General features: G+C 41.9%; 1 protein-coding gene across 8 annotated transcripts in view; it reads left to right on the forward strand.

Moving 5' to 3' along the window:
* ABLIM2 (actin binding LIM protein family member 2) overlaps window positions 1–24,626 on the forward strand; it is a 128,851-nt gene that overhangs the window by 86,278 nt on the left and 17,947 nt on the right. For 6 of the 8 annotated variants that reach the window (XM_061585003.1, XM_061585011.1, XM_061585005.1 and 3 more), the window contains 3 exons: window positions 3,171–3,272; window positions 5,794–5,847; window positions 23,533–23,585. In XM_061585003.1, the coding sequence (XP_061440987.1) occupies window positions 3,171–3,272; window positions 5,794–5,847; window positions 23,533–23,585 (209 nt within the window). The remainder of the gene's footprint in view (window positions 1–3,170; window positions 3,273–5,793; window positions 5,848–23,532; window positions 23,586–24,626) is intronic. The other 2 variants (XM_061585004.1, XM_061585009.1) reach the window with 2 other exon arrangements.

Below are 24,626 nucleotides of genomic sequence, written 5' to 3' on the forward strand. Positions count from 1 at the left end.
AGACAATTGGAATGTGCTATATAAGGAGCTATCCTTGCTCTTGGTGCAATGCAGCTGCTATTGTGCTTAGTGGAACACCCAGCTTTACACATATTACACCAGATCTGAACTAGCTGTCTATTAGCTAGTGAACCAAGTTCAAGGTGTTGTTGTTGACATTTAAAGCCATAAAGAACTTTGGACCATGACATCTAGTAGACCACTTCCCCTGGTATAGACCAAGCCAAGCTTTTAAGATCTTCTAAGGAGACCTTGCTGATGATTCCATAACCCATGGATTGTAACTTGGTGACAATTCAGAAGCAGGTCTTCTTGGTGATAGCACCCACCTTCAGGAATGCCATCATCAGGCAGAAATAATAGAGACCTATAAATACTTTCATATGTTTACCTAAGCTTTCCTGGACTCTGAGTCATAATTTTTAATACTGTTGCATGCCTCCCCAATCTCTGAGCAGTGAGATTTCCAGGGGTCCCTGCGCTCGCACTGGGTTTGGTTTCCTTGGGAACAAGGTCAGTGGAGACTGTGGTGTCTTTATGAAATATGGTTTATTTACACACATTCCAACCTGAGCTTAGGATGGAGGGGTTCAAGGCATCAGAAGTCCTATATCCAGCTTTTCCATCAGTGTTACAGGAGGCATCCTAAAGCCATGGTGCAGAGAGCCAGTCTCTCTGCCTGCCTTCCAGTTCCCAGCCATTCTGTGACTCAACTCAAAACACAAGCCTCTCTTAGGCCCCAGGAGGGAGGGGGAGGCTCTCCTGAAAAGTTTCAATGACAAAAGGATCTTGCTGGCCCATTCACAAGTTGCTGGGCACCTGATAGACTCATTAACAAACCTGGCCACTCTTTTAGCTTAATAAAAGAAACGCATCTGACCAGCAGAGCTAGTTTCTCACCCCAAGGCACAGGATTCCAAATCAGAGGCTGGAAGGGGACTCGTAGAAATTATCCATTTCAACCCCTATACTCACAACAATACTTTGTTTTGTACACTGCTTAGTTTTATTTGTAATATACACTTGCATTTTGTTTTTAATCTAATTTTAATCTTGTTTTTAGGATTTTTTTAAAGCTGTATTATTGTTTTATGTAAACTGCTTAGATTTCTATTATATTAAGTGGTATATTGTAATTTTGAAAAAAATAAAAGATTTCCCCCCCTCATCATAAAGTACCAATATTAACTAGTAACCACCTAAAAACTGGTGCTAGATGCTAGTCACTGGTAACTCACTTAAGCCTGTTTTTTTAAGAAAATAAGAGCATATAACAACACTGGCCATTTGTAATTAACAACTGAGTCCAAGAAATATTGTGGGTCTTGCAGATATTTTATTTACTTAACAAGTGATCAAGAACAGCTTCATTTGCCTTTCAGTCAAGATCACCAGCTGCCATGTGCCTTTGCCAGCTCCCACCATGCCTTGTGCAAAAGCAGGGGTGTAGTCGTCTGGGGGGTCTTAGACCCCTTACTTTTTTGAGAACAAGGTCACTGTGTCTCCAGCATCCTATGAGCCAATCAGCATGAAAGGAGGTGCATTAGCCACTGAGAAGAGTCTGATAACATGCTACCTTGTCCTTTCCAGCTGATTTGGAGCCAATCAGAGTGAAAGGAGGTGAGACAGCCGCTGAGAAGCCTCTTCATTCAACATCCTTTCCTTCCATGCTTATTGGCTCCTAGGGATGTCTGCATTAACTAGGATCTCATTCTCAGAAGAAGAAGAAAGGATAGGTGAAGGCATGGCTGTGACTATCATGAAGGGACTCTGCACTTCTGGATTTGCCACTATGCTATTGTGCAAAAGTAGATGTCACATTAAATGTGTGATTGTATTTAATGTGTCTAGACTTTTTCTTCTAAATAACAGCCATGGATGGGGTGGGGAATCAGAGCTGAGGTATATATGAAGGGGTGAAGGTTAACTCTTCTCCCCATGGCAGTCCCTATGAAAATTCCCAAACCCATTTGGCTGTCTAGCAGGGATGCATTGGGACCACAGCAGAGGGACAGCATTAATGCTTTAGCCCTGATAATCTCCCCCTTCATCCCCACTCTTGGCTGCTTTTTAGAAGAAAATAAGTAGAAACATTAAATGCAATCGCCCATGTTTAACAGTGCATATAGTTTGGTCCTGTGATGGAATCAGAACAGCCAAGTCAGCCAATTAAATCAGCTGCAGGTTGCAGTATGCTCCAGGACTAGGCTGTATTGAGTCAGTCCATTGCAGCAGGGGGAAGAGGGAGGGCCATTGCTCAGTGGTGCTTGGCATCCAGATAGCTAGGGTGGCTACTTGCACATCATCAAGAAAGTGCAGATGCAAAAAGAAAAGGAGGACAAAAATGACAAATTGCAGGTGCTAATTTATATGTGTAGAAGAGGGACACACGTTTAGAAATAATTACTACAATTTAAACAGAAATGCTATACACATCTCACCATGGTGGGGAAGACTGTGATCAGGTGACCAGACTCCAGACTGTTGTCCAGACTGAAGTTTCCCATGACTGATGGGCCAATTCGGCCCCTGCTCTCCCTTCTTTTGGCTCTTTTTTTAAAAAAAACTGGACCTGGGCCAGACAGCCCTTCAAATAGAGGAGTCTCCTCTGTAAAATACGACACCAGGATAGCCTAGGATGGCCCCAAGTTCAGTCTCTGGCATTTTCATTTATAACAATATCTGAGCTATCAAAGTACTGTGCCTAAGACCTTGGAATCACTACTAGTTAAAATAAACAGTAATGGGTTAGAAAGACCAATGTCAGAATAATGTTCATATGGACTGATAACGGTGGGCCTGCTCCACACCTTTGATGTTATAGTCCTTGTCAATATGTTTTGGGAGAGAATGCAACTCAGATTGATTGGAATGCAAACCATCTCTTTATGATGTTGGACTAAACTTCTAGTAATGCCATTTCCAACCCTTCTATAAAACATAGTTACAAGCACAAAATCTTAATTCCATACATATATAGGTTTTAAGATATGAGCCAGAATGATGAAAATAATGTGGGGCTTCCTAAGCCGTTTCTTTAAAAAGAACAACCTGTTGGATTAACAAGTCATTTGAAAAAGCTTTTTTTATGCTTGAATTTCTCTATTTTGCTTGCCATTTTTTGTTTTATATGCTTTTTGTTTTGTTTGTTTTTGCTGTTCCTCTTGGAGGCAGTGAAAGTGGTCGGAGCACTCCAAGTTTGTCCATGTGTTCAGACAGCAAATCTTCACCATCTCTCTATCAACAAGCACCTAGACATTTTCATGTTCCAGGTAGGCATTCATTGCTTAATTTTAATCTTTAATTGGCATCATCTGTAATGCTTGCATGTATAAAAGTAGCCAATGTACTTATATAAACCAAACAGATTTTAATACTGCAGTTAACTGCATTTTATGCCTAATATACAAATCTGAACTTCCATCTATTAATATTGAATTTCTAGGCAATCAAATCGTTAAGAGCCAAATCAGAAGTAATGTGTAAGATCTGTGATCAGATCTCTCAACATCTTTTCCTTTGCTTGTAAGCATCAGGAATCCTATTTGGATTGGGGCAGCAGCACTGGATAATTTTTTTAACACTTTCTCACCATGTACTTTACCTGATTTAAACCAAACTCTAAAGAAAAAAAGATGTTGGAAGATCTCACACCATTTCTAGTTTGGCCCTTAATATTTCAGCTTGGATTCAACATGGCAGCTTTTAAACAAATCACATGATCAGATCACCTGCATCACATCCAATTTGGACCTAAGCCCTATTCAGATATTATACTTGCATGTGAAACCAACACATGAGGCAGGAGTGGAACTGTGCTGATGTCATGTGCCCAGAGTAGCCCCTCCTCCTGGCATCTTCACATATATCATGAGCATCTATAGGGAGAGGGTCCAGGACCCTGAGTGATTTGGGATTTTGACAAGCTTTTGAAAAGTTACTGCAAAAACATTATAGCAAAAAAGCTTGAAAAATGATCCGTGATGGTAATTTGTATTTTAATGCTGGCTGGATGAACTAGATTAAAGATGGCTAAATCATGTATTCTCTTAAAATAATGAGAAACTCTTACAGTACATTTATGACAGTAGAGTAGATGACATGTCTTCTAGATATTTCCACTGCATTGCACATACTTTCTACACCGTCTGGAACCCTGAACAATTAGGATTCCAGACTGCTTAGAAGCAGACACATGTATAGCTGTACACATGAAGCCCCCCTCTGTGCTGACATTCATACTGAATACAAGGTGTGTGTGACCTTGGAGCTGAAGCGACTCATTCCGGACCTTGGAAGATTACTTTTAAAAAGTAATAAATTACAGTTACAATTGCATGGCCCAAAAAAGTAGTAATTACCTGTACAGTTGCAATTGCTCTGAAAGTACCTGATTATTTTTTCTCAGAAGTAATCACTACAATTACATTTCAGTTTCTTTTTAAAAAAAACACCTACAAGGTGCTGGCCTTGGCTGCTGCACATCTAAGTATCCTAAAACAACATTAAAAGTAAACACACACATACAGAGGTAGTAGAATAATCCTTTTTATCCATGATAGCAATGGTGATCTCTCCGCTGGTAATGGAGATGGGGAGGGAGGCAGAGGCCACTACACAGATCTTTGCACATCAAACCAAGTGCAACCCCACCCCACTCAGCCAGCAAGTGTAATCTCTCTCATTTAACCACCTCCCAGACCCTGCCCTGCCACCAACTAAGGGACACTCACCCAAGCAAACATTTTCCCCTGAGATGCAAAAAAGTTAAAATACTGCAAATGCAGCACAGTAGCCAGAGAGGGTGGTGGAGGCCACTTTGTGTGCCAAGTGCAAACACAGTATTCACACACACACACACACACACACACACACATTGTCATCTTTCACCTCCAAAGTTCTTTATCTCCATTCTGCTGCTGCCTCCTTCTCCTCCTTTATCCATGTTCTTGCCCATCGGCTCCTTTTTACCTCCTCTTCATTCTTCACCACCACCATCCATTTTTTAAACAATTGTTTTCTCCACTCCACCCCATCTCACTCTCCACCTCTTCCCTCATTGCCTTCTACCCACCCACAGAGCATGAGGGAAGAGCGATGCTGCACAGAAGCCCAGTTTGAGGCACATGATTTTCATCCACAAATCAGAGGAGCAGACGACTTCCCCCCAAGTAATGCCCAAAACATTACAATTACTCCTCAACAGTAATAAAATTGCTCTTCATTCTATTACAATCAAAATGTAAAGGAATTACCCACTCATTTCTCAAAAAAGTAATGAATTACAAGTAATTTGTTACTTGTAACGAATTACTTCCAAGCTCTGCTGCTCACATCATGGTTTTACATGTGTTTAACACCTGAATAAGGCTTTAGTCCCATTAGAAATGAGTGACAATTTCAGCAAAAAGCTCGTTTTTAAAATGGCATTTTATCATAAAAAAGAATATGACTGAAATGAACAATTGCTGCTCAGCCACCTTAAGCATACTACGGAAAGGTGGCACATATAAATGAATTTGACGTTGAGTTAGAACCTAACCTTTTGTTCCATTAACAGAAGATCTATGCCCACAGGGGTCCTTCCATGAGTGCAACTCTCCTTCTGTGAAGAGAGCAAAAAGTTGGAAACCAAGCCAATATTAATGATTTATTTATTGATATGCTCATTAAGCAAGGCATTACTCAGTATTTGTGGGTGTGGGGTGGTGGAGGTATTCGGTATAAGAGGAAGCATATTTCAACTGCTTGCTTACTGTTTGGGGTTGTTTTTTTCCCTTTCCTTTTTCTCAGACCCTGGAATAAAAGATAACATCTATAGGAAACCCCCTATCTACAAACAGCATGGTACAGTCTGTTTTTCTCTACTGCAGTGTGCTGTAGCCAGGTCCTTTTCCCTCCTTATGCATGTTTACCTCCGAATGTGTGCTGCCATTCTGTTCTCATTTCTTTACATCACAACTATTCTGATTGCATGGATGTGAGTCCAGGCAGACAGGTTTTGCTTGTTTGTTATTGTGTAATCTCAGAAACTGGTGCAAGTCTGCAAAGATCTTTCACTATGTGTACTACACTTCCAGGCAGGTGTATGTGTTTGCTTGTGGTTTTTTGTTTTTTTGAAAATCTTTAAAGGGCACATGATTTTATGGGATTAACCTGGATAATCCCACAAAATTGGTTTATGTTTGCCTCTCTTCCCTTGCAGTGTATAAAGCTTTACTATCATGAAGCTATAAATTGCCTGTGGCTTGTATACTTTTAATTCCCATGTGAGGTACCCTGCTTTTCCTGAAGATTGTTAGCATTTTTCTACTACAGAATACAATTAATTTTTGCCTGAAAACATTTTCAAACATCTTAATGGGGATTAAAGTATAATCAATCATGTGGCAGGCATAAGGATGTGAAAGGAACTGGGGAATGACTGTCAACAAATGCTGCTGTTGACAAAAATATGGAGAGACTGAAAGAAGATGACAATGTGTCAGGGTCAAGCTAGGCCAGATCCATTTCAGTAGCCCTTTTGCAGCTACAGTATTAATACTCCGAGAAATGAATGTGTACTGACGAGAACGTACACACGTGTCGGTTTGTTTCAGATAGTTGAACAAATGAGCAGGTGGATCCTGCTGCCGTGGTGCTGCACATGGACCCCCTTCCCCTGTGTCTGTTCACTTCCTCCTGCATTGACATCTGAAACAGGTTGTTCTCTAATTCAGCATCCCTGTGATCGCTTGTGGGGAATCAGAATCGGGCCTTACTATGTGCCTGAAGTGCAGTAGTCAAAAACTTGACTAGGTAGAAGTGGAAAGGCAGGATCCAGTGTTTATTCTATGTCCTGTTCTACTCCTGCATAGGCAGCATCACGGAGAGCTCCTAGCGAGCTACTGACTCTGACAGGCTCCTCCCTCCAGTCCACTTCTTCTAAGCTCTGCCATCTTGTTGAGAATTAGTCTGTTAAAGGGCCAACACTCTGTTCTAAAGGGGCACTTTCAATGCATTTCCTGCCTGATGCATTTCCTGTGCTCTTGGACTGGGGAGATAGTGTGGGAGGCACTTGATTCCTCAAGCCCATGTGAGGGAATTGGTTCTCATTTTAGTGCTGTAGAGCTGGTTCAGGGGGTTCCTGCCTGCCAACCTCAGTTTCAGTGGTCTCCTGATCACCAGCATTAGGCTCAGAGTCAGGAACCCAGCCTGTAGGCAACGCTGCAACCACCGATTCCGTATTGGGATTGCTGCTGGATTCTGGGATCATAATATTTACCAGGCTTGACCAATCCAGAGGCAAATGCGCCACCCCACTAGTCCCAACAATGCATAAAGAGAAACTGTATAAAGAGGGAGATGCCCCAAACAGCAATGGCCCACAGAGTGCCTGATTACTCAGATAACTCAGGTCACAGGGTTCCTGGTTCAAGCTCTAGAACCCCTGACAGGAAGGTGGTGAAACAATGTTTTTAGTTGCCTGCTTGTGAGATGTAGCAGGTTTTCCCCAGCACTTTTATGGGTCTGTGTAAAAGGTGTAAGAGGCATATAATGGATCGTGTAGAGCTAGTTTGTGACTTAGAACAGGAAAGAGGCACATAAGATCATTCCAATTAGTCCAATGGATCAGAATTACTAGGAACAGTCAGATTTCTAAAGAAAGAGATGTCACCAGCAGTTCTAACTGCTGATACAAGATTATTTTGTTGCTTTATAGATAGTAGTGAGCTCTCAAGTGAATATTTAGGCACTCTACTACAATGAATTTTGGGCTGCAAATTCATTGTAGTAATGGGGCAAACATCAGAGGGCATAATGTAATGGCTCAGTTCTATATTATTCACCACTTTTTTATGTTATACAGCCACGAGAGTGCCATTCTGATGCTTCCCATAAGCTCATTTCAAAACAAAACCTTACAAAACTTATAGAATAATTTTTTATTATTATTTCAGTCAACCGACCACAATACAGTATAAAAATATTAAAATGAGACTGCTTGGTGACAGAGCAATGCAGACATCAAAACAATATGATAAAATTAATTACAATTCACAGTCTTACAGGGTCTGGTCACAATGGCCAAGTTCAGAAATTTGGCCACTTGAACGGTAATTGCCTTGTCAGAGCCCTCTAGTAAAACAGGCAGAAGAGACTCAGGGGAGCGGCCTGGAAGGGACTGCATAATGGGGTATAAAAGGTCTTTTCTGGCCCCTTCATAATACCTACAATTAAACAGAACATGTAAAACAGACTCCAGCATTATCACAGGGGCAGCATCTATTATTCCTTGGAGTTTTATCGTATATACCCTCCAAGAGTTTAGAAGGTAGGGTGTTGAATCGGGCCAGAGAAAATGCCCTCCTGTACTTAGGTACAGAAAGCCAACTTAGGTAGAGCATCCCATCATTACAAGGGAAACCTGTTAGACCCAGTGATTGAGGGGAACAAGGACCCGAAGCAGCTACAAGAAGCTCTTGGATGTCAGTGTCCACTAGCCGCCGTTTAACAATCGCCTTGGCCCTACCAAGTTCCATAGAGAGTAAGTCAGAAGGAGAAAGGCCAACTGAAACAACTTTATCCACCACCACTTTGGTCCAAGATGGCTTAAGAGGGTCTCTCATTACCTGAGATGTAAGTGAGTTTTGAGTGAGCGTAAGACAGCAGCATAGCCAGAATTGAATGACATAGACCCAAGCTAAGGATTTTAAAGAGTTAAGGCCAGCCTCCAAATTAAGGGTAGCTCCAGAAACACATCTTGGGACACCAAAAATAGATCTAAGGAAGAAGGATTGAATTCCTTCAAGTGATCCTTTAAAGTAGGGATACCAAATTGGGGCCCCATAGAGTATCATCGGGACTATTTTGGTTCTTAAAACACGTACTGCTGCTGGCATAAATTTCCTTCCCTTTGTGAAAAAGAAGTGGGTCATTGCTTCCATGTTTTTCTCAGCTTTGGCCTTAACATATTTGCCATGGATTCTCCAGCTGACTGTTTCATGGAACCAGATACCCAGGTATTTGTAGGAGTCAACCTGTTCGATTTTGTCGTTCCCCATGAACCAGGGGTACCTGACCTTTCTCCTGGAAAATACTATTACTTTAGATTTAGTATAGTTAATTGTAAGGTAATTATCTTGACAATATTCTACAAAGCCACTGAGTAGTCTCTTAAGACCCAGCCGGGTTTGAGAAATTAGAACCGCATCGTGTACATAAAGCAGAATGAATACTTTTGTATGCCCAATCTTTGGTGGATGGGATTGTGTCATTCGCAGGACAGAAGGAAGATCAGCCAAGTATAGGTTAAATAGGGTGGGGGCGAGAACACACCCTTGTCTGACACCTCGTGAGGATGAGATCTCCTTCGAGAAGTGACCTCGATAGCTACATCGTACCTGGATAGATGTATTTTGGTACAATAAGCAAATCAGGAGCAATAGCCTTTTCTCAATAGAAAGCAGTTCTAATTTGCTCCACAGACGATCACGAGAGATAGAGTCGAAAGCAGATTTTAGGTCTATGAAAGCTGTAAAAAGTTTGCCTCCTTGTGGTTTAGAGTGTTTGTGCGCTAGGTGGGCCAATACCAAACAGTGGTCAAGTGTGGAGCATCCTGGTTTGAATCCTATCTGCTCTTCTCCCAAGATGTTGTTGTCACTTACCCACATTTTCAACTTTAGGCCTAGATAGCTGGCAAACACCTTCCCCACTATAGACAATAAACTGATTGGACGATAGTTACTCGGGTCGTTCTTGGGAACTATGAAGGCTTTCAGCCAAATTGTGGGAATTATTCCTGATTTGTTTATTAGAGTGAAGAGAGAGGCCAACAGAGGGGCCCACCAGCTGATATTAGTTTTCAGCAGCTCCGAAGGGATGCCATCAGGTCCAGGAGCCTTGCCTGTCTTTAACTGGGATAATAGTTCCTCAACAGTATTAGTATCAGCAGGGGGCCAGTCAGGGATATTGGAAAGCAGATAAGTGGGAGGACTGGAGTTAGATGTTTTTGGGTCATTGAAAACAGCATGAAAATAATCCTCCCAGATATTTGCTGGTATATAACAATCTGGGCTTCCATTATGGTCAGCTAGAGCTCCGGAAGCAAGCATCCAAAAGGATTTAGTGCTACGAGTGATGGATGCTGCAATCAGTATTTGCCAAGAGTCCCTGATTGCCTCACTTTTTTTCCGATATAAAAGCTTCTTATATTCTTAGCACATAATATGAGTGCAGGAGTTGGCGCTCATTATTTACACGGTAGCAGCGATAAGCAGAGTGAATTCTTTTCCTGAGATCAGCACATTCTCTGTCAAACCACTTGTTTGTTCTATCTGTCGGGTGTTTTGTAATACCGTTTGTAGTTTGGAGAGTGGAGTACATATCCTGCATCATCTCCTCAAAAGCCATTATGCCCTTTTATGGTGAACTATCTGTTGTTATAAGCTTTTATTGTATGGGGAAGGTGAACAAAGCTGTTGAAGGCCTGTCCTGTTTTATTGGACCACTTGATCTTTTTAAAGCTAGCCGTTATAGATGGGATAGAGAGTACATAATGTGGCGTGTTCAGCTCTAGCACACTAGGGATAGCAAAAAGAAATTCCAGCAGCAGATGGTTGCTATCAGAGCAATCTGCTACTCTGAAACTATAACCCAGAGTTTTCAGGGCCTTATGGGTAATAATATAGTTGACCACACTTGAGCCCCTGGGAGAAACATAGGTAAACTCCCCCCAACGCGCGGAGCTTGGGAAACTAGCAAGGGGAGCTTGAAGTCTTAGTGCATCAAGGCAAATATGACTTCATAGGGATAACAGAGACTTGGTGGGATGACTCCCATGATTGGAATATAGCCATTCAAGGATATAAACTCTACAGAAAGAATAGAAGCAACAGAAAAGGAGAGGGAGTAGCGTTATACGTCAAAGACAAATACACCTCTATGGAAATCCAAGACAGCGAACAAAGTGGTCTGGTAGAGACCATTTGGGTAAAAATAAATGGAGAAACAAATAAAACTGACATGGTAGTGTCGCGCTGCGATAGTGCGTGTGTGGTCCAATACAACACCAAAAGCTGGTTCAGGTATAGAAAAGATCCAGTCACAGGCAATGATTTCTTTTAAGAGTCTTTACTGAGACATTTAGAGTTACAACCAGCTTCTTCCACATAAACGCTACACCCCCACATCCTTTCGGTTTCTCTCCAGCCTTATGTAGATAAGAGTGCCCTTGTGATGGCACAGCTGCCATCGACGGCCTTGGCACTCTTCCCAACCGACTTAACCCCATAAGAGCAGGTTTGTCCGTTGCTTTCCTCTCTTAGTAGGTGTCTACTACAGACCCCCTGGCCAAGAAGAGGTGGTAGACGAGGCCTTTCTCAAACAAATCTCTGAAATCTCAAGGAGGCAAGAAGTAGTAGTGATGGGGGACTTCAACTACCCGGATATCTGCTGGGAGACAAACTCTGCGAAGCACAAAGCCTCCAACAAATTCCTGACGGGCCTTGCTGATAATTTCCTCTTTCAAAAAGTAGAAGAAGGAACAAGAGGATCAGCAATCCTGGACCTGATCTTAACTAACATGGACGAATTGGTCACGGGAATTAAAGCGGTCGGTACCTTGGGGGAAAGTGACCACGTAATGCTGGAATTCGGGATTCTGGGGAAAGCCAAAGAAGAATATAGTCAAACATGGACCTTGGATTTCAGGAAAGCCGATTTTAGCAAGCACAGGGAAATGATGGGTAGGATCCCGTGGCTAGATAGACTAAAGAAAAAAGGAGCTCAAGAAGTGTGGGAGTTCATGAAGAAAGTATTACAAAAAGTGCAATCGCAAACAATTCCAAAGAGGAAGAAAAATGGAAGACATCGGAAAAAGCCAATGTGGCTACACGGAAGACTGGTGGAGGAGGTAAAAGTAAAAAAGAGCATGTATAAAGACTGGAAGGAAGGATGCATCACCAAGGAAGAGTACCGATGGCTCGGGCTTGCAGGAATAGCGTAAGGAAAGCTAAAACCCAGAATGAGCTGAGGCTGGCGAGGGAAGCGAGGAACAACAAAAAGGGTTTTTTCAGATATGTTCGAAGCAAGAGAAAGACCAAGGAAACGGTGGGACTGCTGCTCAGTGAAGATGGCAAAATGTTGACAGATAACAAGGAAAAAGCAGAACTGCTCAACACCTATTTTGCCTCTGTTTTCTCCCAAAAAGGGAACAGTGTGCAACCTTGCATCGGTAGCAATCTCAGTAAGGGGTCGGGACTGCAGTTCGAGATTGATAAGGAGATAGCCAGGAAATACCTAGTTAACCTAAATGAGTTCAAATCTCCAGGGCCTGATGAACTGCATCCCAGAGTATTGAAGGAACTTGCGGATGTACTCTCGGAACCTCTTGCCATCATCTTTGAGAAATCCTGGAGAACGGGAGAGGTGCCGGAGGATTGGAGACGAGCAAACGTCGTCCCGCTCTTTAAAAAGGGTAAAAAAGAAGATCCGGGGAATTACAGGCCGGTCAGTCTGACTTCAATACCGGGAAAGATATTAGAACGGATAATAAAAGAGTCCATTGGCAACTATCTAGATGGCAATGCTGTGATTAGAAGGAGCCAGCATGGGTTTGTCAAGAAAAAATCCTGTCAAACTAATCTCATCTCTTTTTTTGATCGGGTCACTAGCTTAGTAGATGGTGGAAATGCTGTAGATGTCATCTATCTAGATTTCAGCAAGGCATTTGACAAAGTCCCCCACGACCTTTTGATTAGCAAACTAGTCAAATGCAGACTACATGGAAATACTGTCAGGTGGATTCACAACTGGTTGGAAAACCGTACTTAAAGAGTGGTCGTCGGTGGCTCTGCTTCAGACTGGAAGGAGGTTTCGAGTGGAGTGCCACAGGGTTCTGTCCTGGGGCCGATACTCTTCAACATTTTTATCAATGAGTTAGATGATGGGGTGGAGGGAAGCCTTATGAAGTTTGCGGATGATACGAAACTGGGAGGGATAGCTAACACAATGGAAGACAGGAATAAAATCCAAAGGGACCTGGATACACTAAAAAATTGGGCTGAAATTAATAAAATGACATTCAATAAAGACAAATGCAGGATTCTGCATTTAGGCCACAAAAACAAAATGCATGGGTACAGGATGGGAAATACCGGGCTTATCAGTAGTGCGTGTGAGAAGGACCTTGGAATTGTAGTGGATCGCAAGTTGAGCATGACCCAGCAGTGTGATGCTGCGGCAAAAAAGGCGAATGCAGTTTTGGACTGCATAAACAGAGCTATAGTTTCCAGGTCGAGGGAAGTAATAGTCCCACTATATTCTGCATTGGTCAGGCCTCATCTGGAATACTGCATTCAGTTCTGGGCGCCTCATTTTAAGAAGGATATAGACAAGTTAGAGCGGGTTCAGAAGAGGGCGACAAGGATGTTAGCCGGTATGGAGAACAAGTCTTATGAGGAAAGGTTGAAGGAACTTGGCATGTTCAGTCTGGTGAAGAGAAGGCTGAGGGGTGACATGATTGCACTCTTTAAGTACCTGAAGGGCTGTCACATAGAGGAGGGTACAGATTTGTTCTCTGCTGCCCCAGAGGGTAGGACTAGGTCTAATGGTTTTAAGTTGCAGGAGCGTAGATTCAGATTGGACATTAGAAGGAACTTCTTGACAGTAAGGGCAGTTCGGCAATGGAACCGACTGCCTAGGGAGGTGGTGGGATCCCCTTTGCTGGATGTCTTCAAGCAGAGGCTGGACAGCTATCTGCGGGAGATGCTCTAGCTGTGGATTTCCTGCTGTGAGCTGGGGGTTGGACTCGATGGCCTACAAGGCCCCTTCCAACTCTATGATTCTATGATTCTATGATTCAATCATCACCAGCACTGGAGCCATTTAAAATGCACAGGTCAGTTTTGGAAACAAACTGAAGCAGACCTACTCCTGCAGGGTTTAAAAGAGTATCTTTCGAGTGGCATGAGTTACTCTTAAGATGTCCCCTGCTGGCAGAGGGATGGACACCAGAGGTGGAGACATCCACCAGATAGGTCCCAGTCCTTGCATTGAAATCACCTGCAATTATAGGGAGTGTATGAGTAAATTTGGCCATCCAATGTGCATGACATTCGGTTTTGAGCCAATTTGACATGGCATTCTCCCTGCAAACGACTGGAGGGAAGTAGACATTAAGTAAGAGCAAGGTCAGCTGTACAGACTTCATCTCCAAAATCAGTGCCAGCAAGGTGGGATCACAGTCTGGGAGCTCAGTTATCTTGGCATCCAGAGATGAGGAGACCAAGATACTCAGTCCCTGTCTGGCCCTGCCCTTGCTCTTGTTAGGGAGTGCAGGCATACAGAAGGTCACAAATCCATTGACGTAAATATGGTCACAACACCATGTCTCTTGGAGAAAAATAATGTCAAACTTATTCAAATACGCAAGGAAATTTTGATTACTGCATTTAGACTTCCACCCAGCAATATTCCAAGAAAAGTTTTAGTGGGGTGGTGCTATTCCCCTGTCGTAGTCAGTCTAGCTCTTGTGTCCATACTGCCTCCTAGGTTCTCCAAGACACAACAGTTGGAGGATGGTGCGCAGGGGATAGATGTTAGAGGGATAGGTCTGTATGTATTGTTATTAGAATCTTGTAGGCCACTCTCATGTGGTTCCAAGTATTGTAAGGCTATCCAGTCAGTAGTTTTTGCATTCATATTTTTGTGGTCTGCAAGGACAGGGTTTTTTTGTGTACCATCACATTTAATAAATACCGGTGACTTTGGGGAGATCCCCAACTCACCAGGCTTAAAAGAGATCCTATTTTGGGTCAGTTTAGAAGGTTGCAGTACCACAATTTTGGGGCTTAAAGCCAGCCGTCCCTTTGTATTAAGATACCAGCCTGAGACTCTGGACATGAAAATACTCCTTAAAATACCCTTTAATAAGAGAACTTGAGAAGCTTGGAAATAGCATCCCACATAATCTTACAAGCAGAAGGATTCGTTACATCTTCAGCTTTGAAGTGATTTATGCGGTTTAATACAAAACTTATAGTCCTGAACTCAGAAACGCTTGCTTAACAACCCTGTAAATTTTCATGACAATACACAAAACAGTCAGAGAGAATCGAGAGTTCAAAGTGTAAAAAGAGAAAGAAAAACCAGACCCCTTTTGGACTTTTTTCTGTCAAGAGTTCTCATAATTTGTTGAAATTAATTAACAATCAACCATGTTCACAGAGCAGCTGACTTTGCTCCATACTCTGACCTTCATCCTCTGCAGTTTAAAAGTTAATAAAAGTCTGGCTGATTTTTAATTAATTTAAGAAATTTAGTATTGAAGTCTACTATAATGCCGGACATGCTCAGTAAGAACCAACAGTGTTCTAAAAGCTGCTGGGCTTGCCTAATTGGGGCCACACCCACACCAGACCTTTATTTCACTTTAGATAGTCATGGCTTCCCCCAAAGAATCCTGGGAAGTGTAGTTTGTGAAGGGTGCTGAGAGGAAAGTCCTATTCCTCTGATAGAGCTCCAGTGGCCAGAGTGGTTTAATAGTTAGCCGCTCTGATTGAAGCTCTGTGAGGAGAACAGGGTATCTCCTAGCAACTCTGAGCATCCTTCACTAACTATGTCTGGTGTGGATGTGGCCAGGGACAACTTTGGTTTAAATGTGGGTGGGAGGCTGCATGTACCTGCTGTAGAATAAAAAGGTGGGGGAAACCCTGAAAAATAATGATACTGTTCACAATGTTTTCCTTTTGGAAAGGAAGGGGGCTTCCCCTCTGCCCAGTGCCCACCCACCCAATCTCCTCCCCTCTTCCTCCCTCCTCCCCTTCCTGCCCTCCTCCTGCCTCCCTGTCCCTCCCCAGGTCAATTTCACCTATCCTAAATTCCACTGAACTCAAAAAGCATGTGTTCATTGTTTGTAGGCTGATTTTATTGTGATATTTTGTATTTTAACTTTTTTGTACACCGCCCAGAGAGCTACTCGCTATGGGCGGTTTATAAATGAAACAAATAAAAAATAAATAAATGATCAAACCTGCCCTCCCCTCCTCCTCCCTCCTATCCCCTCCCTCTTGCCATGCCCTCTCTATTCACCCCTCCCTTCCTCTCCCACATCCCCTTCCAATCCCCTCCTTCCCCCTCCTTCCCCTTCCTGTCCCCTCCCCTCCCCCTCCTCCATGGTCAGTTTTACCTATCCTAAGCATGATTGCACAGGAGTAAATTCCATTGAACTCAATAAGCATGCAAATGATCAAACCTGCCCTCCCCTCTCCCTCCTTTCCATCACCTCCCTTTTGCCCCTTCCTTCACCCCTCCCCACTCCCCTTCCAATCCCCCCCTTCCCCCTTCCCTTCCAATCCCCTCCTTCGGATGTTGAACTTGTCAAGGATTATCAATACCTTGGCACAGTCATTAACTAAAATGGAGATAATATTCAAGAAATCAGAAAAAGGCTAGGATTGGGGAGGGCAGTTTTGAACTAGAAAAGGTCCTCAAATTCAAAGATGTATCACTGAACACTAAAGTCAGGCATTCTCGATCTCTACGTATGGATATGAAAGTTGGACAGCGAAAAAGCGGATAAGAGAAAAATCAACTCATTTGAAATGTGGTGTTGAAGGAGAGCTTTGCACATACCATGGGCTGCAAAAAAGTCAAATGATTGGGTGTTAGAACAAATTAAACCAGAACTATCACTAGAAGCTAAAATGATGAAACTGAGGTTATCATACTTTGGACACATAATGAGATGATTATGGGAAAAACAGGAGTAGAAAAAGAGGAAGGCCAAACAAGAGATGGATTGATTCCATAAAGGAAGCCGCAGACCTGAACTTACAAGATCTGAACAGGGTGGTTCATGACAGATGCTCTTGGACGTCGCTGATTCATAGGGTTGCCATACTTCAAGGCATATAACAACAACAAGCCATCATTGCATGGGAGTAAGTCCCACTGAACTCGGTAAGTATGCAAATAATCGGCCCTGCCTTTCCACTCCTTCCCCTTTCCTCTCCCTTCCTCCTCCTTCCTCCCCTCCTCTCTTCCTTCTTCCTCCTCCCCTCCCCACTCCAGCCCTCTCTCCCTCCCCAGCATGGGAGTAAATCCCACTGAACTCAAAAAACATGCAAATAATCAAACCTGCCCTCCTCCTCCCCCTCCTGCTGGCTCCCATCCTCCTCCTCCCCTCCCCATCCCCTGTGGTCAGTCTCACCTATCCTAAGCATGATTGTAGGGGAGTAAATCCCACTGAACTCAATAAGCATGAAAATGATCAATCCATTCTTAGCAAACATGGACAGGATCCCATTTCTTACCTTCCAGATTAAGAAGCAGAGAAATTCATTAATAGGCAAAAACCTTTGCTGTTTAAGAACGTACCTATAGCCAATAGATATTTCTATCAAAGTTTAAAAAGCAGGGAAATTGGGCAGCTATAGTGAATGCACCAGGGGAGCAGGAGACCTCACCTCCTCTCTGAAATATTGTACTGCCCTACAAATTTGTCAAAAGCAACCACAATTTGGGTTGGTATTTCACAGTCCAATCTACTTCCTGTGTAGCTTGGAAGAATTTGGTAACATGTGCCTCTGAGCATATTCTACATGCTAGAAATTAGCCTTGTGTGACATATGTAAATCTTGCATGTGAGCTACAATTTCCTTTGTTTGGGGTCACTCACTGTTTACTTTCCTACCTCCTTTCATCTTAGCTTCTACTTACATAATAAGTATTCTGGAGATTCACATTGGTGATGTATCTGTTAGGCATTGTAGGGATACAAGGTAGGAGTAGTGTCCTGAGAGGATCAAAACTTATGCTGCAGTCAGTTACCTGAACACTAATAAATAACTGAGGAGGCAAATTATTTGATAGTCACCAATGTGATTTTATTGTTAGAGACATAAAAATTGTTATATATTTTGCTATAGCATCATATATTGCCATTATATAGCATAAAAACATATATTGCTGCCCTGGGCTCCTGCTGGGAGGAAGGGCGGGATATAAATCAAATAATAAATAAATAAATATAGCATCATATATCACAACAGTCCAATAAGTTACTGTGAGGAGTTTAGTGTGATCTCAATATTAATTACAAGCCAGTGTGGGGTAGTGGTTAGAGTGTGGGACCTGGGAAACCAGGGTCCAAATCCTTGCTCAGCTATGAAGCTCAGTGGTTGACCTTAAGCCAGTCACTGTTTCACTGGGATTTTGTGAGGATAAAATCAGGAGGGGGGGAACCAGGTTTGTATGCCACCTTGAGCTTCTTGGTGGAAAGGTGGGATAAAAAAATGTAAAAAATAAGTGTTGGAGCACACTCCATACATGGAGAAGGACATTGAAAGAACTCAAGAAAATTGTTGAACTGCTTGAAAATGAAGGAGGCTTTCTGAAAATGAGGTAGTAAAGACACGTTTGTGTTATAGTTAATTGGCTGGATCTAGACTTAGTCATGTTTGAATAAACCTAGTCATGACTAGTATAGATCTCATTTATTTTAGTGGGTCTGCTGTATTGGATCTAATTCTGTATTTCTGTACTATAACAGGAGGGTTCAGTATCTAAGGTGTAAAATGAGATGCAGATTTCAGAAAAGCTTTAAAAAGCAAAACTGACAATTACTACAAAAAGCTTGAAAGATTTAATCATTTGTGAGAATTTTATACTTTACATTAGTTGAATGAACTGGATAAGATGGTTAAATTATATATTGTCATAAAAGGATAAGAAACTGTTGCAGTACATTTGTGAAAGTGGATTAGATAACATGTTTTGAGATATTTCTGTTGCATTGCATCTATTTTTGAGCATTCCAATGACTGTAGCATTGGTGAGCATAACCTTCCAAGACTGCAAGACTTGCTGTCAATACTAAATAATATCAACAAAGAGTGATTTTGCCAGTGACTTAGACATAGACTGGCTGCATATGTGTTCCAGTCATGACAAAGAAGCAAAGTTTCTAGATATTCTAAATGACTATTCCCTAGACCAGTTGGTCATGGAACCGACCAGAGGGACGGCAACCCTGGACTTAATCCTCAGTGGGGACCGGGACCTGGTGCGAGATGTAAGTGTTGTTGAACCGATTGGGAGCAGTGACCACAGTGCTATTAAATTAAACATACATGTAACTGGCCAATTGCCAAGAAAATCCAACACGGTCACATTTGACTTCAAAAGAGGAAACTTCACAAAAATGAGGGGATTGGTAAAAAGAAAGCTGAAAAACAAAGTCCAGAGGGTCACATCACTCGAAAATGCTTGGAAGTTGTTTAAAAACACTATATTAGAAGCTCAACTGGAGTGCATACCGCAGATCAGAAAAGGTACCGCCAGGGCCAAGAAGATGCCAGCATGGTTAATGAGCAAAGTCAAGGAAGCTCTTAGAGGCAAAAAGTCTTCCTTCAAAAAATGGAAGTCTTGTCCGAATGAAGAAAATAAAAAAGAACACAAACTCTGGCAAAAGAAATGCAAGAAGACAATAAGGGATGCTAAAAAAAGAATCTGAGGAGGACATTGCTAAGAACATAAAAACCAACAACAAAAAATTCTATAAATACATTCAAAGCAGGAGACCATCTAGGGAGACGATTGGACCCTTGGATGATAAGGGAGTCAAAGGTGTACTAAAGAACGATAAGGAGATTGCAGAGAAGCTAAATGAATTCTTTGCATCTGTCTTCACAGTGGAAGATATAGGGCAGATCCCTGAACCTGAACTAACATTTGCAGGAAGGGATTCTGAGGAACTAAGACAAATAGTGGTAACGAGAGAGGAAGTTCTAAGCTTAATGGACAATATAAAAACTGACAAATCACCGGGCCCGGATGGCATCCACCCGAGAGTTCTCAAAGAACTCAAATGTGAAATTGCTGATCTGCTAACTAAAATATGTAACTTGTCCCTCGGGTCCTCCTCCGTGCCTGAGGACTGGAAAGTGGCAAATGTAACGCCAATCTTCAAAAAGGGATCCAGAGGGGATCCCGGAAATTACAGGCCAGTTAGCTTAACTTCTGTCCCTGGAAAACTGGTAGAAAGTATTATTAAAGCTAGATTAACCAAGCATATAGAAGAACAAGCCTTGCTGAAGCAGAGCCAGCATGGCTTCTGCAAGGGAAAGTCCTGTCTCAGTAACCTATTAGAATTCTTTGAGAGTGTCAACAAGCATATAGATAGAGGTGATCCAGTGGACATAGTGTACTTAGACTTTCAAAAAGCGTTTGACAAGGTACCTCACCAAAGGCTTCTGAGGAAGCTTAGCAGTCATGGAATAAGAGGAGAGGTCCTCTTGTGGATAAGGAATTGGTTAAGAAGCAGAAAGCAGAGAGTAGGAATAAATGGACAGTTCTCCCAATGGAGGGCTGTAGAAAGTGGAGTCCCTCAAGGATCGGTATTGGGACCTGTACTTTTCAACTTGTTCATTAATGACCTAGAATTAGGAGTGAGCAGTGAAGTGGCCAAGTTTGCTGACGACACTAAATTGTTCAGGGTTGTTAAAACAAAAAGGGATTGCGAAGAGCTCCACAAAGACCTCTCCAAACTGAGTGAATGGGCGGGAAAATGGCAAATGCAATTCAATATAAACAAGTGTAAAATTATGCATATTGGAGCAAAAAATCTGAATTTCACATATACGCTCATGGGGTCTGAACTGGCGGTGACCGACCAGGAGAGAGACCTCGGGGTTGTAGTGGACAGCACGATGAAAATGTCGACCCAGTGTGCAGCAGCTGTGAAAAAGGCAAATTCCATGCTAGCAATAATTAGGAAAGGTATTGAAAATAAAACAGCCGATATCATAATGCCATTGTATAAATCTATGGTGCGGCCGCATTTGGAATACTGTGTACAGTTCTGGTCGCCTCATCTCAAAAAGGATATTATAGAGTTGGAAAAGGTTCAAAAGAGGGCAACCAGAATGATCAAGAGGATGGAGCAACTCCCTTATGAGGAAAGGTTGCAGCATTTGGGGCTTTTTAGTTTAGAGAAAAGGCGGGTCAGAGGAGACATGATAGAAGTGTATAAAATTATGCATGGCATTGAGAAAGTGGATAGAGAAAAGTTTTTCTCCCTCTCTCATAATACTAGAACTCGTGGACATTCAAAGAAGCTGAATGTTGGAAGATTCAGGACAGACAAAAGGAAGTACTTCTTTACTCAGCGCATAGTTAAACTATGGAATTTGCTCCCACAAGATGCAGTAATGGCCACCAGCTTGGATGGCTTTAAAAGAAGATTAGACAAATTCATGGAGGACAGGGCTATCAATGGCTACTAGCCATGATGGCTGTGCTGTGCCACCCTAGTCAGAGGCAGCATGCTTCTGAAAACCAGTTGCCGGAAGCCTTTGGAGGGGAGAGTGTTCTTGCACTCAGGTCCTGCTTGCGGGCTTCCCCCAGGCACCTGGTTGGCCACTGTGAGAACAGGATGCTGGACTAGATGGGCCACTGGCCTGATCCAGGAGGCTCTTCTTATGTTCTTATGTTCTTATGTTCTTAGAGCTCAAGTAAACATGACATGGATGGAAGAGCTGTGATCAGAATCTCCCACCATTGTAGTTGTTATTTGAGAGCAGCCATGAGGGAAGGCTGCTGAGTTTAAATATAACTGAGGAAGGGGCATTTCACCTGTCACTGGAGTTTTCCCCCTGTTTAAATCCTTCCCACAGAGAAGTTAGTGTCCTTCCAGGGAGGAGAGGGGACACACACAGAATGACAGCTACGGAAATAATCACATGAAAAGCAAAATTAAAGTCATGAGGTCAGATCTGGAACTGTCAGCATAATTCACAGAGTTCTCTACTATATCACAACTGTTTACTCAAGCCAAGAATTAATTGTAGCCCTGATGGACCTGGCAGCAATGTCTAGCTGCTTCAAGTTTATCAAAATCATGTTTTATTCCATGGCCATAGAGATTTCTTAGCAGTCTCTGTGGAAATTATGCATACCAGCAGGGGGGACGGGACATAATTGGGTTACTCTTATTTACATATTTCATATTTACATATCTGAGTTCATCTTCATATTTACTAGAGAGGGAGAAGCCATTCACAGAAAACCAGTATGCATACCAGATCGATATCATATCTCAAAAACCAAAAGGAACACTGGGTACATGGAGCTATTTGTATATAAATAGAGGACTGAAAGGCCAACACCATTATACCTATAATATGTCTCATTAAAGAAAACAAAGTCCATTTTCATATAAAGATCCATGGAAATGGCCATTTGTTCTAAAGAAATCCCAAAACAAACTGCACAAATCTTTCTTTTAAGAGTTAAAACTAGTAAATGCACTACAACGTTTAAAACCTTGGAATTTGGGAATTCCAAGAATTTGGGAGTGGGAGGGTAGGACAATCAGAAAACATTCTTCTACCAAAGAAACCGAGAGTTTACAAAACAGTACAGCAATTTTTTTAAAAAATGTGCGAAACTTCCAAAAGGCTTGGTATTAATGTCTCCGTGGGGGGGGGGAGAAATTTGATTTAGTTCATCTTTAAAGCCAAATTTGCACTTTACAAATCAATATGAGAACCAAAACACATCCCTTGAAATGTGCAGTTATCCAAATTTTGTGATGCACCTCTCCAACCAAGCAGTATTTACAAAACTGCATATATTGGGGGGGAAATGTGCATATATTAGTGAAAATAACATACAAAAATGCATTATATTAGGAGAAAATGCTGTAATGGCATGAATCTCATCATTCTGCCCTGTCTCAGTCATTGTAAACAATGTTGAAGATGTCCTAAGATTAGCCTGATTAGAACACACAAACCTACTGTTACTCTTGAAAAAGACTAGAGATGCTGCTGAAACTCATAATTTCAGGGCTCAACAGTTTCAGGAAGTCATAATGCTTACCTCAAAGATCATTAAGACTCCCAGTTTATTTCCAGAGAATTCCTCACTTAGCCAACCCCCAAAGTTCCATCATTGCATTTACTGGGCTGGAGTTGCAAAACTCTTATGGCAAGTCCCAAGAAGAGGTGAGAGAGGTCTCTGTCTCTTCTCCAATGTCTTGTGCACTGTACTGCAGCATGCCAGGATAGGCCACTCCTGGGAAGGTACTTTTTCGGACTACTAATAGTGTATTAGCCTATGGGGAAACCACATTTCCTAAGGATACTGTGACTTGTCCTGGTAGTGTGCCATGAGTTTATCCCTTCCTCTCCTCCTGGGAACTTGCTGTAAAGTAGGGTAAGTTGAATGATGGAGGGGAGTTGGGGGACTGATGGGTGGAAGGGGGTTGGATGCATTGTGCAGTGGAGGCAGAAAGGGTGACTTTGGCTATGACTCATAAATGTACCAACTTTCTTTCCAATTGGGGGAGAAGTTGCTCAGTTTATTTCCAAGTCAAGCCCAACACTAGCACATCTACCCTTATATTAATTTCATAATTACAGTCAAAGGTAGTATTCCATTGTCCTCTTTTTGCAGTTTTATGTATATAATGTGTTGGGTTTTTAGAATATACTTTTATTAAAAAGTAAAATGCTACTTTTTCCTCTGGAAATTCTTTTTGTTGTCTAGCATCGAGAAAATCAGATGATGACAGCAGGAGTTGTGATCAAGATAGCAGAAAGGTAAATCAAGAAGAATGATTTTCTACAACACAGGGTCAATTTTTTCAATGGTTTTTTAAAATAAAAAAGCAATTCTCCTTAATTGTAATTTGCAGTGAAGTGGCAAGAAATTTGATTAACTCTGTCAAAGCACAGTCCAGAATCACATCAAGCAGAATGGTCTAACTGAAATTATTTGAACTATTTCAGGTAAATAGTTTCAAAGATTTCTGTCTACAGCCTAAAACAATACCCAGTGTTAATGAATATGAATCTAGGTTATGAAAATTATTAATAATGGAAAGAAACACAAATTATAATAATGAAATTATAATAATTACAATATTAATCCACATTTTTGCACTATAGTTTTTTTCAAGTTCAAATAAATGTTGAGTGTCTGATTAAGAATTAAACAGAATCCTAGAACTATAGATCACATGGAACTTGTAGATCACCCACACTGTTATCTTCTCAACATATCATCCAGCCAATGTATATGATCCATTAGGTGCCATTTTATACTGATTGGTACCGCTATAACAATGTGACCGGCCTGGTACTTCCTTTTGTATATTTTAAGGACCATTATTTATGTGGGTGGGTTGGTGTGGATGGATGGATGGATGGATGGATGGATGGAAAAAAATAAAAATTGGTAAGCAAAGACTCTTTGAGGAAAACCTTAAAAATATATTAGGGATTTATTTTCTCCTCTGTACAGGCACTTAGTTTACACAACACTGATTGGACTTCAGATTGTGTTATAGCTCTGTGTTCTTAAATACCCTCTTTAGTGCCAAGAGACTCCACAGTAAAGAGAATCTTCAGCATCCTGCAGTTCACCTTTTCAGGATTTGGGATTTTTAGGCCCCTAGTGTTCCTAGACCTTTGACCCAACTAGGCAGTTCTCTATAAGCCTCCATATAACAGTATAGGTGCTTGGAATAAATTATAGGGGATGGTTGCAGTTTCACCTGAATAATATTTCATTTCATGCCAGTATTAAAGGCACTAGACCTCACAGTATGGAGAGTTCTGTAAAAAAAAGTGTGTGCACTC

Source organism: Rhineura floridana, chromosome 9, assembly GCF_030035675.1.
Source record: "Rhineura floridana isolate rRhiFlo1 chromosome 9, rRhiFlo1.hap2, whole genome shotgun sequence".
In the NCBI taxonomy this organism is placed as follows: domain Eukaryota; kingdom Metazoa; phylum Chordata; class Lepidosauria; order Squamata; family Rhineuridae; genus Rhineura; species Rhineura floridana.